This window comes from Populus alba, chromosome 19, assembly GCF_005239225.2.
Source record: "Populus alba chromosome 19, ASM523922v2, whole genome shotgun sequence".
In the NCBI taxonomy this organism is placed as follows: Eukaryota; Viridiplantae; Streptophyta; class Magnoliopsida; order Malpighiales; family Salicaceae; genus Populus; species Populus alba.
The window spans coordinates 19,339,462-19,353,393 of record NC_133302.1 but is presented as its reverse complement, the minus strand read 5'-3'; the positions used below and the strand labels follow the sequence as shown (position 1 = coordinate 19,353,393).

The 13,932-nt window shown below is 31.7% G+C and overlaps 1 protein-coding gene across 2 annotated transcripts; it reads right to left on the bottom strand.

Annotated features, from left to right (window-relative positions):
- Positions 1 to 748: 748 nt before the first annotated feature.
- On the bottom strand, positions 749 to 5,713 carry LOC118056544 (uncharacterized). 2 transcript variants are annotated; one of them, XM_035068783.2, is made up of 3 exons: positions 5,419 to 5,713; positions 3,727 to 4,023; positions 749 to 2,230 (listed from the first exon to the last, which is right to left on the bottom strand). In XM_035068783.2, the coding sequence occupies exons 1-3, from the start codon at positions 5,575 to 5,577 to the stop codon at positions 1,070 to 1,072; spliced, it is 1,617 nt and encodes a 538-aa protein (XP_034924674.1). In that variant the 5' UTR covers positions 5,578 to 5,713; the 3' UTR covers positions 749 to 1,069. The 2 variants fall into 2 exon arrangements, with proteins under 2 accessions (XP_034924674.1, XP_034924675.1); XM_035068784.2 differs by having other exon boundaries at positions 3,727 to 4,020; positions 5,419 to 5,712.
- Between the last annotated feature and the right edge of the window lie 8,219 nt (positions 5,714 to 13,932).

Here is a 13,932-nt window from a genome sequence, read left to right as displayed (position 1 = left end):
ATCAAAACATATTAACCTAGTTAATTCATAAAATAAATGTTTTGAATTATGAATTTATTTAAGTTAAATGATTTTTTTTAAAAATAAACATACCATTTAATCATATAATATTAAAAGCAAACATTCACAAGAAAACCACCAAACAAAATTAAAGATATAAACCAAAGAAAATTAATGAAATTAAATTTAAACCTAAAAGAGAGAAAATTCATAGTTATGACCTGGGCTTGGATAGGTAATTATGTGAGTCGGTGTATTAACCCGGTCTACGTCAAAACAATATTGTTTAAGAAAAAAAATTAAAAAACTAAAATGACATCAATTTTTAATAAAAATTAAATATCCAATCAGACCCAACTCAAGTCACAAGCTAATTTGGTGTCATACTAGATGAATAAAATGTAACTTGGTTTCTGGTAGATGAAGAGGAAGATTCAACACCCAACTTGCTTTAAAACCCTAATTAACTACAGATAATTCAGATCAAATATTTTATTTCGCAAATTTTGACCGCACCATGCTGTTCTACTCAGACTTAAATCTAGACTAACCAATTCAGAATTTAAGTCCACATGGAATCGGACTGGATTTTGTAATTTGTCAAGACTCAAAACTAAATCCATTTATTTCACGAGGATTCTACAGATTCGTATATCATATTTCACGGTCCATTGATGAAAACAACCAAAGGCCAGTAGAATAGGAAAACAATGAGATAGAAGCATCCAAGTTCTAAACATTGAGTCAATGGAAGAACACGGGATTCCAAGAAATTAAAAACAAAAACCAATGAGAGGATTCATGCTTACAAACCCAAATTGCTCACAAGTTACATGGTAGTTAAAAGGCTCGCGGTGAAATTGGATCTCCCTTACTAAAAATCAGAGGGTAAGGTCCAACACACATGCAACAAGGAAGAACTACTGACATACAACATCATAGATACATGAAGACTCAATAACTATATACACAGCACTGGAGAACACCGTGCATTATAAATGCCTTTATTCAATTGAAGACGAGCAAACTGTCCCTGCAATTCAGGTTTAGAACATGGGTGATGGTGGCTTCAACCTGACCATCCTCCCCTCTGAGAACCCCCAGATGACTGCACATTCAACCTATCAAGCACAGCATTAAAATCCACAGGCTCACCACTCTCCTCCATCCTCTGAATCACGCTGGCAGCATGATCACCCCGGAAACCCATGCTTACCAATTTCTCGATCAAGTCACTGTAGGGATGGTTACGAAAAAAGTGTGAAGGGCTTGAATGGCGAGGCAGCATACCTGTGCCTGGAGCTGGCTGAGGAGGGTATCCACCCTGTGGGAAGTGAGATTGTTGAGGTGGATGGTGTGTTCTCCCACCTTCACCATCATAGACCATGTATGCACTTACTGGAGGCTGGCCTGGGTGAGGTCCAGCAGTTGCATATGCATCACCGTGCTGCCCTCCAAAAGTGCCCTTAATTTGCTGAGGTGAAGGTTGCCGTGGTTGCTGTGGAACAGCTGTTCTTCCAGCACCATATCCATATGGCATGGTGTCAGCACGACTAGCTAAGGATTGAGGAACACCTGAATATGAAACTTGCATGGGCAAGCTGTTAGGCAGAGTTTCTTGTGGAGAGGGATTTGTTGGCTGACATGGTGGTTGGTAGGGAGTGTAAGCTGTTGTAGATGGAGGCTTGATCTGGGGCTGTGTCTGTTGAGGTGGTTGTACCTGCAAAGGTAACTGTTGGGGCCACTGTTGCTGATACTGAGGAAATTGCTGGCCTTGTAGCGTCTGGTTTACTTGTGGCTGTGCAGGCTGTGGTGCCACTCTAGAGACATCTTGCATTTGGGGTGTTCGGTACTGAGGATCAGAAGGTAGATATTGGTTCTGAGGGTGTTGGATAGGAGCTGCTGGAGTTGGTAGCTGAGCAGGAGGCAAATAATAAGATTGCTGTTGAGTCACATTCTGAGGTGGGGTTTGAGAGGGTGGAGGCACAGGTGGTGCATGTTGCTGTGGTGCTACATGGTGTGGTAGAGCAAGAGCCAATTGCTGGTTACGTATATCAGATGCGTTGTCAGTTGCTTTAGGATCAGAGGCAGCTGGTGTTGCTTTTTCCTCATTAGATTGGGACTGGCTTGATGAAGAGGGTTCCTTCTGTGCAAGCTGAAGCTTGGCTAATTCTTTCTGAGTCTCAGCAAGCTCTTGCTTATCTCTTAGGATCTGGACAGACCGGTGCACCTGCAGCAAGCATCATAAAACAAGACATGCTCTAGTATCATACGGCCAGAAGAACATAAAATACTTGAAAATCAAGACATGTAGTCGACAAAAAAGAAGTGACAAATGCATTTGTAATTATATTTTAATACTTCGAAAGTTTATGAGAAAAGTAGAACTGCCTTCCCACATAAACCCATAATTCTTTTCTGCTGGGGCTCCAGACAGAACAAACAGAAAACAGATAATACCCTGATATTACATTAGTACTAATATCACACCTACTCATTTAGCCTCTCTAATGTTATCTAGGTACTAATATCACTCAAATATGCATTTCACCTCATTCAATAATGGAATGAACATCATTAAGTAATCTCAAAATAGTCTCTCTGAAGAGCTGTACAGATCCACATCTGCAAATGTGAAACGGATTGATACACATAAAGTTATGACATTCACATTTCTCTTTCTTCATTTGAAAGCTGCATTAGTTTCATAGGGTTAGTTAAAGTCCTAAAAAATCCTAGTTTTTGATGACTTGCACAAATGAAATTTAAAGATGGAAAAGATTATCATTACAGCCTGTAATTATGGTCTGATTACAGTTTTAACTCTAAACTTTTTCCTTAGAATTGTTCCAAAGTTAATATATTATGTATTATGATTTTATTTTTAATGCCAAAACAACTTTTCTAGCCCAAGCACTGGTTGCTTCTCTCTTACTCTTTCAACCATCTGCCAGTGCCTTCCCCCATCTACCTCGATAACTCTTACTTGTAAATCCCCACCACATGGAATGAAAAAAATGGACTAGAAAATTGAGACCTAAAAGACAAATTAACAAGTTTAAAAATGGCATGCCAGTCCAGGATGTGTCATACAACCAAAAGGTTGAAAATCTGGTAACCCTATGCACTTCCAAATTTCATTCAAAGACCAAGGGAAATGAACAAGATTACCATATGCACATACTAAAAGGAAAAAGGTTTGAAAAACACATGTTTGTGAATGGAAAATTGAACCATTAGAGAAATGAAAGACATGTATCATGAATTCATAATACAGAGCTCAGTACATGTAAAAGAAGAAGATGAAAGCGGTATGGCCCACAATCTTAAGTGTCCCAATTAAATCCATCAATAATCTTTAAAGAATGCATCCAACACTTCTTGTTGGTAATGCCTAGATAATAATCAATAAATCTTAGCTCTAAAAGAAATGCAAGTGTATAAAAACTAAAAACCTTGACCTTTTCAAGTACTAAAGTTTGACAGGAAACAGCTTATCTAAGATCAGGTCATCAGGCATAGCCTTGGAAGTGAGTTCCTAGTGCATAACAAGCATAAAACAAATACTGTTAGGACATTATTATGGATCATAACCTCAACTATCCATTGTGATTTAGCTGTTTTGTCCAATTTTTCAAGGTTCAACTTTCTAGCATATATTTAGCCATCAAACACAACCACTTATGAATACATGATAGTGAAAACACAAAAGCAAAGTAAACTCACCTCTTGAATATGCTTCTCAAGAGATTTAAGTTTTAAATCTGCCTCCTCATTGTCATGAATAGAATCCGATCGCATATCTCCAATTGCTTTATCAAGGTTGTAGCAAGACAATTCCAACTGGGACAGTCGTGAACTGATACCCTCAAGAAAACGCATAATGTTGTCAGTATGTTTTTTCATGCCTTTCTCAACAGAAGAGACAACATCTGGACTGAAATGGAAAGAATCCTCAGGCTGGCTATAGGAACTAGCAGGATACACTGATGACCTTGTCATTTTGCTTTTGTGGAAATCCTGCTTGAAGTAGAAAATAGCAATTCTTCATAAGTGATTGTGATAATAATTCTGCTTATACTGAATGGATGTGAAAAATGCATTCCAGTTTGAGCATATAACTTGAGTTGAAAGTAAGAAACTATTGCAAAGATCTAAGAAAGCAATCTGAATTAGGCTTTCAATTCCCAAACTAGAAGGATTTCTCCCATCATATACACCAGAAATATCAATTGGGTGCTTTCTTAGCAAACAAACTACCAAAGAGGAAGAAAGGGAAAAAAAAACCTATCTAGTGGCAAGTGATTTTGTGGGTGCGCAAAAAAGCTTTGCAGGAAATTTTTAAAGTGCAGCCAGTTATCACCACCAAAAAATATAAATTTGCAGAAAAGAAAGATATGTAAGATCTAAACAATTCAATTGATAGAACATCAGCTCCAGAGGACTCCTCTAAATTCTTTGCTTTCCAATGCCGCTAGTGTGCTATCCAAATTAGATACTTTGAACTAATGAATAGCCAAGTAAACACAACCACACCCCTTCCCCCTTATTGTCCTCATGAAAATCTTGGCATTTAAAAAGCAGTCAGATTGACTCATTTTAAAACACATTTTTTACTCCAAAGAAACTTCAAGGTGTTTGGTTCCAAAGTAACAAGATCTCCTTGTGCTCAACAAGGATTGCCAACCAAAGCAAGCATGAGACTATGTGCAGCTAAATATCGAGGCCTAAAACTTCTTTCTCAATTTGTAATAAAAACTCCAGTACATAGCCTAAGGTTAGCATCCTTACAAATCATCTTATTTCATCTAAAGCTCAACACCCCCACTACGCCAACTTCACACACTTATCTTAAGAAATGATATAAACAACGAAACATGGCCAAAACTCAATTAAATTTCATATTCTATTTTGCAAAGCAAGGAAATCCCAAGTCAACCAAACCCACAAAGCCTGTGATTTTTTCAACAAAACCTGTAAACTATAATACCCATCTTTTGCTTTCCATAATCCATACATAGCAAAATTGTTAAAGAAGCTAAAATCAAGACTTTCACTAAAAAAATGAGGGTTCAACTGCCAAATGCCCCCCCAAAAACCCATTAATCATCCCAAAATTAGCCAGCAAAATTCATAACCAAATCCAACAATCTTCAACCCTGTGTCCCTAAAAACGTTCAAAGAAATTTCAATATTTACAGCTAAAACAGCAAGAAAAAAAATTAAAAATTTCATTTCAAAGTCAAGAATCCAACTGATCAAAAACCCACAAAAAATCAGCACTAACCAAAACCCACCATAAAAAAAACACAATCGAAACCCTAAATCCCCAAATTCCAAAAAAGGTACAAGCAAATTCAATAATTATACTTGACCCAAACCAAAAAGATCAAAGCTTTATCAAACCAAAACAGCTACCTTGCTCGAATTGGACCCGATCACAGGATCCGAATGAGACCCGTTTGATGAATCTTGATTGTTGGTACCGTAATCTTCATAAGAGCAGAGAATGTCATCGGTCCCAAAATCGAATCCCTTTGAACCCGAGTTCGCCCGACCCGATGACCCAGATGCCATTTTGGAAAGTGGAAAATTGAAATTATAGAGATTGAAGCGAAAGAGATGGGTTTTCAAAGGCTTTTTGGAGAGAGAAATGTTGGGATGTTTGAAGAGGATAATGCAGAGAAAATTCAGCTGGGCTTGCGTGATTGAAATTACGTCAGAAATAATTTTTGAAGTATTTTTAATTTTAAAAATATATTAAAATAAAATATTTTTTATTTTTAATATTAATATATTAAAACAATAAAAAACACAAAAATAAATTTAAAAAATAATTTTTTTTGTAAAAAAGCATCATTTAACTGCACAAGTTAATACTACTTTCTAAGAAAGTTCTGTATTTTTTTTTTTGGGTCTAGTTTTATGTTAGTTAAGATGACATTGCTAAGAGATTTTCTTTTTAGTTTAGTACGCAAACCACAAAATTCTTACAATTATGTCACTAATTATTAACTTTGACGACATAATTATGCAAGTTAGGTGGATGAAATACTTAGAATTTGATATTATGATAGTGATTTTTTAAAAATATTTTTTATTTTTTAAAATTTATTTTTAGTATTAACTCACTAAAAATATAAAAAAATAAATTTAAATATTTATAAAAACATGATATAACCGTAAAAACAATATTTTTACAGACACTCTCACAATCATCGGACTTGCCTTGGGATTCAAATTAAATTTGTTAGGTCAAACCTTAAATAAAAGTTGAAAATGAATCATTAACAAAGATCAATTTTCAAATTAGTCGAAGATAAAACTCGACGCAGCATGAATAGATTTTAGATCGGTGTGTTATTCGATCAATTCACTAATCCAGGTTAAGTTTGATAATGTTTAATGATTCAACAAATTAAAGTATCAGAGAGTACCAAACCCATACAAAAGCTTGTTTTTGCAGGTTTTGTAACTTCAATATTGCCATTCTTTCAACCTCGTCGATCTTGGAAGCATGGGTGGAACTACATACCTGAAGAAACTTAGTTTCAAGAACGAATCTGATTAGGAACAAAGCATCACGAAGTAGAATGCCGCCCAATTCTTGTAAAAGGTTGGAAACCTAAATCCACACACCACAATCTTGTTAATGCAACATGTCTCTCAGCTTTGGCATTTGCTTTTTTTTTTCTTTTTTTTTTAATATTTCGGATATCTGTATCAACTTATGCACATCACAATTAATTTCTAAATTTATTGAACATCTTACAAGTACAGGAAACATATAAAATATTACAGGGTGATAGATGTGCAGAATAAGACTTGAACCTGATGCAGAGAAAGGGAATTTCACCGCTGGGCCGCAAGCTCAAGTGCCATTTGCTTCTTTACCTTCACATATATGAACTAGGTCACGCCTTCACTTTTCTTTCCCAATGCTAAAAAATCTCCCCTCCCCTCCTTCTCCTCTCGAAGCTAATTTGTCTATTGATCTTGTGTCTATTGATCAGATAGAGATCATAAGGAGCTGAAAAAAAGGGTGCATGGTGAGCATGCTAGCTCATGAAAATGTCCATCTTCTGTCCATACATACCTGAAGAAGCTTATGCTGAATCATACTGTGAAACATGGACACTGCTTTCGGATGAAAATGTCACAATATAGAACCAGGAGTGTCCTCGATTTGGATTTTTTTCAAACGAGAAGCAGATTAGGATCCAGTTATGTAGACTCTTTCCCGTTAAAGAAACATGATATCTTGTGTTTCATGGAGTCTATGAGCCAAGGTTCCTAGAAAGTTATTCATTTAATGTTCATGATGAAGCAAACCAAACATGAATACAAGCTAATAAGATGAGAAGAAGTTCTCCGTTTTTATTGAAAAAAAGAGTTGTTTACTTAACTTCTTTCTCTATTGAAAGTAATCCAGAAGTAATAGATCTGTCCAGATAACTCGTCCCTGCTACAAACCATCTGTATTTCTCGTTCTGTGAGGTATGCTTGGTTGCCTTACCAGAATTGCTATGTGCTTTAAGAGTATGAACAACGGGTTCCAGTGATTATTTTTCTTCGCCGAAGAGTGAGGGAGGAAGAGGGTACTGGTCAGAGGCCATATATAATAACATCTACTCGGGACCTGTTCATGAAATGATTTGGAGCTAGGTTTTGTGATGCTGTTGACTAATGATTACCTCACTGACTCAATTCAAGTCAACTGCTACTGAGCAATTTATCAGATTTCCAGTCAAATGAGTTCATCATTTAAGAGAGAATGCAGGAGACCCACCAGAAAAACATTCACACTTGATGCCATCGCTCTTCGAATTGCGTTTTTATTTATGGTGGTGTCAGGTTGACGGTGGGAAAATGAGCTGCGGAATTGATTATGGACAGCCTGACTAGTTGAAGCTGACATGCTTATGTGATTTAGCATAATTGATAACGAGTATTGGACCACCAATCTTGATCATATTTAATACATTATATTTTTTGCATTTTTGGTTGGTGATGAGTTTATAGGCTTGACTAGAAGATAACACATCTCATCATGAACCTGAGTAAATTTTGAATTTTTTTTTAAATTAATTTTTTTTTGTTTTTAATTTTTTTTTAATATATTAATAAAAAAAAATAATTTTTAAATATTTTTTAAATAAAAAATACTTTAAAACCAATCACACCTTTTATGGACTAGTATACGGGGATAGTTTGTCATCATTGAATCAAAATCAAAATAATTTATTAAAAGATATTTAGAGTATAAATTAAAACCGACTAAAATATAAGTTCATATTAAATTTAAATTAAAGCTCATTGACATACAAATCCAATTTGGGCTGCTTGTCTTTGAATAAGCTTCAAGATCCACAACAATCTTATGCCAACATTCATTTTGTGTCTTAAGTAATGTTATTCACTTTGTTTTAAAAGTGTTTCTGAAAAAAATTAATTTTTTTTTATTTTTTTATTTTAAATTAATATATTTTTTTATATTTTCATATCATTTTGATGTATAATATCAAAAATAATTTTTAAAAAATAAAAAAATTATTTAATATATTTTAAAAATAAAAAACACTTAAAAAAACAATCATTATCATCACACTTTCAAATATCCTCTAAACATGCAATAGCTATTGTAAATCATGTATAAGGACGAGGGCATAAATCATGGCCATCACTAAGGATAATCTAATTTAGCCTATATCCAAGTAGTGTAGAATGGGTAAAAGGTAACCAAAGTAATTAGGGCATTCGTTAAGATGGTAGTCATTGACAAGTTTTATATCAAAATACAATTCATTAATTTAACGCAACAATATCATATCCAATCTATTTACTATATATATTAATTAAAAACTTGAAATACAAGTTTAACAAGTTAATTTAAAATAATTCAAAACAATATTATTAAATAAAATTAAAAATTAAATCAAGTTTTAATTAAATTTTGAATTTATTCATCGAGTCGCTTGAATTTGACTAAGATAACTTTTATATTATTTTAAAAAAAAACTTAGTTCAGAATAAATTTCAAGTTGATTAAATTTTAAATTGATATAAATTGATATGCCAAACTAGATTAGATTTAATAAAGTAATATAAAATGAGTGGTTGGTTAATATCTCATGGATCATGTGGGCTTAGAAATTATTTTTCATACATATAGCAAATTAATGACTATGAAATTAGTTTATTTAAGAAGTTGTCCTTCTCATAGCATGACATGTGTGCCTCCTGATTCGGTTTGGTCATGTTTTGCATTGTCGGCTCCAACGTTATTTGGTGCCCACTAAATTATTGCGAGGTTTTGACGTCGATTAATTAAACTTTATTCTAATTTTCTGTCATTTCTAATGATTCATATGTGGTTAGCTACAGAGATACAACTTTTGATTTCAACTTGAGATAAAAGTGAATATTTTTCTTGGCTCTATGCAACTGTTGAAGGCTTTTGGGATGATGAAATCACACCGTGCATGCACTCGATAGTGAAATTTTGTTGGATTTCATTACACAAAGTGATAGGATTGCATATGATTATGTAATGGTTCACTATAGAAATTGAGTTTTTTAAGGCTGAGTTTATGGATGGTGGACCGACTAATCATTGGTTGATGGACTTCACTAATAGTTGTATGATTTGCCTAGGGAATAAGGAACTCTCCGATATGTCAATAAATGTAAGGAAAGGAAAGAAAATATATAGAAATTAAAAAAAAATATATAAGTATATTCATGTATTGACCTAAAAATTGTATAGCCTAGCTTGGTTTTGGTATAATTATCCATGATGTAGCTCTGGTTGCCTTTCAACTTGTTGAGAGTGGTTTTTAGCTAGAATAGTCTTGATTTATAGGCTTAGCTTTGCTCTAGCTTGCTTGTCTATTGACTGGGTGTATTTATATAGCTAGGCCTTGAAACTTTTTAATGGAGAAGGAGATTCTATCATTGGTAAAGAGATTGATATTAAACCTTGTTTGTGAAGTTGGCCTTCTATTAAAGAAAATATGGTGTGGTGCTATCCATGCTTTATGTAAAGAAATAAAAAATTATTAGGCATGGTTGCTTGATGTGTCATGCATGTTATTGTTGAAAATATTACTTGTGGAAAATGTTATTGGAGCTATGAATTGTGTCTATATTTCATAGAAAAACTCGTGTGTATAGAAAAGTTATATATATGAAAAAATTATATATATAGTTTCTGAAAACTTGAAAAAATATATAAAATAGCTTGTTAAGTAGGATTAAACAGATCGGGTCGACATTTAATTTAAACTTATTTTAAGTTAAAATGGTTGGGAGTTGATCGAGATAAGCTTGTTAAAATCCAAGTGATACATAAATTGATTTTTTTTTTAAAATCCAAAATAATGTTATTTTAGCTTTTAAAAAAATAAATTAAAATGATATTATTTTAATTAACCTGAGTTAATTTATCCATTCTTAACCTAGATTTTATAACAATCATAAATCAAATCAAATTTTATTAGTTTGATGGATAAAAAGTTTTGCTCTCCATTTTGATTTCTTGAATTTGAATATTAAAACCAACAGCTAGCTTCTAAGAAGCAAGTTATAAAATATTTCTACCTTTAGAAATGTAGGGATGGTTTTTTTTTTTGAAATATTTTTTATTTGGAATTACATAAAAATAATATTATTTTATTTTTTAAAAATTATTTTTAATATTAGCATATTAAAATAATTTAAAAACAAAAAAATTTTAAAATAAAAAGATAAAATAATTTTTTTTTTAAATTACTTTTTAAACATAAAAACAACAAAATGCTACTTAAACACGTCTCCTTCCTCTCTCTTGAATCTATAGTTCCAAATATCCCACCTGTCAGCAGAGCCTTTGTTTGGAAGTTAGCAACAGTGACAGCTTCACCTGGGAAACCTGGCATCTGCTTTCTCTCTTGTCAGCTGAAAATAACCTCTGCTTTGTTTTTGCTGTGGAAGTTTCCTACCTTCTTCCGTTTGGCATTAATGTTAAACCTGTTTTCTAAAAAATTTTAAATTTTTTTTTGTTAAAATTAAGTACGATTTGTACTTTTTAGATTGTTTTGATGTGCTAATATCAAAAATAATTTTTAAAAAATAAAAAACATTATTGATATGTTTTTCAGCATAAAAAGTTATTTAAAAATAACCACTATCACACTCCTAAACACCCTAATGCTAACGAAACCCACCTCTGAAAATATACAAAATTTGGGATAAAAATAGTGGTTGACAAAATAATTGGTCGACACGTGTCATGAACCCAGATGGCTGATGATCTTTTCTGCGGAGCAAGTACAACTCAAGAATTGAAAAATCTTGAGCTCGTGTCTCTTGCCTGCATAATACCTTAACAACATGACAAAAGTACCCTTCAACACATTACTGTGACTTTAAACCCGACCAACTCTGAATGATATTTTAAATTAAATAAGTCGAAGGTGGCTCGGTGTATTTCGTCGATAAGTTAATTTATGATCTAATTAAAATTTAATTTAATTTTTAAATATTTTTTAAATTAATATTATTTTAAATTAATATTAATCAACACCCAACTCATAATCATCAACTCAGGTAATGAATTAAGCACATTTTGAGTGTGTTTGGGATCTATCAATCTCTAGTTTTTTTTTTTAGAATGTTTTAATATAAATTAAACTTAAATCAAATAAATCTTACTCTTAGAACAATTTATTTCATGAAATAACTTGACTCTAAAATTTCTTGTCAAGAATTCAAGCATCGACAACGCCTTCAAACTTAAACCATGTTCTTACTCTATGATTATCAAGGGTTACAATACATAATTTCCTATTCTTTTCCCTTAAATCTCAACAGTAGTCATAATAGAATTAAAAGAATATATAAATTAAAAATAGTGAGAAGGTATCGATTTTGTATGTTGATAAACAACTTGAATATATAATAAAATTTATGTTTTTAATATATAAATATATAATAATGACTGTAACTTGATAACAACAAATTTTTAGCTCTTTGAAAATCTCATAAAATTGGTTTATATGAGTGTCAAATAATTTGATAGATAAGGTTGATTGATATCCAAGAAAATGCTATATTTTTCCCTAATTACATATATAATATCTAATTCGTACACCCAATTTTTTTTAGAAAAAAAAAACAAAATTTTTTTTTGGGATAACTATAAGAAAATAAAAGGGTATAATAGAAAATTTATATCACATCTTACAAATAAAAATCATTATGTTCATCTTTGCGTCCACACCATTTTTTTTAAAAAGTTTAAAAATATTGTTTTAAATTAATTTTTTAGATTTTTTGAATTATTTTAAAGTATTGATGTGAGGATAAATTTTAAAAAATAAAAAAATATATATACTATAAATTTTAATATATATTTTTTAAAAAAGAAACCAACAGTGAAAATCACTATGATAATATCTTCCATCTCTACCACCTCATTCATTTCCAAAACCTACAAATCTTGGCCTTTTCCAAATCACTATCCAGTTTTCATTTTCATTAACTTTGTGAAGTTATTGAAAATGAAAAAAATGTTGTCCGTTGTCCGTACTCTTGTCATCCATTAATTGACTATTTAATGAAGAAATCAACCAATCAGGACACTCTCCCGACACACTCCCGACATGTCGTCTCGGAAAAAAACAACATCGACATGCCGCGGAAAACCTCTACCCGTTTGTGTTATTACTATTTGCCCCTTTTCATTTTTTTATCGGGTACTAGAAGAAAGTCTCCCTTTTACAGGATTACCCTTCCCTTTCCTCTTCTTTTAGTTTATCTCAAAATTCCAGAAATCCATTCGAATGAGAAAGGCATCAAGTGAAGAATTGAGTCTTGTAAGAATATGTTTGGTAGTGTGGTAGTGATTGTTTTTTAAATAAATTTTTGTGTTAAAATATATATTAATGATATTTTTTCATTTTAAAAAAATTATTTTTGACATCAGCACATCAAAACGATTCAAAATGTACAAACCATATTAAATTTTAGCAAAAAAAATAAATTAATTAAATTTTGTTCTAAAACATTTATCCTAGGAGTAATTCAAATAATTTTAATCATTGATAATGAATTTCAATGGATTCATTAATTACTTTAAATCCATTATCATCATCATTATTATTAAAAAAATCTTATAATAATTGATTTGACAACAAATAATATAATTCTAGCTTGAGAATAGATAATGCATATTAAGTATATTTATGATGATTTCAATCGGTATAAAAACTCTTTTTATCTATATTAATATTACATATTCTACAATTCTTTTTTATTATTTTTAATATTATTTTATAAAATGTTATTGTAGAATTTTTATAATTGTAATAGTCTACATATAAATTATAATATTTGAAATTAGAAACATTAGAATGCAATATATATATATATATAAACTCAATAAATTTGATAAACTTCTTTCATTCATGTATATATCTCATGAAATATAAAAAAATCCAAGCAACTTAGAACAAAGCTTTTAGGTTGGATAATCGGTTAATTAATTGATCATAGCAATCTCATCTATTTTTCCTAACCGATATGATTAATAGTTTGTACGTAGTGCTTGATAGGCCAAGATGACTTGTGGCTAATACCTTCTTTGATGAATGTGGACACTCTTGGATATTTAAATAAGTATCTTTTTAGAGAAAGAAAGTACAATAAAATTATAAAAAGAGATGTTCTCAAATATGTATGCAATAGAGAATGAAGATTGTGGGCTTTTATTTTGAAAGATTCATGATGTATTTAAAACTCATGAATCTTTTTTATTTTGTAGAGAGGATAAGTTGTAGTGTACTTTTACATTTATAATATTTTTAGTTGTATTGTGAGATGTATTCCATTTATTTTATCCATAAAAAAGATGGAGAAATTGTAGGCAGTGAGAGACTTCAATACACTTAATGA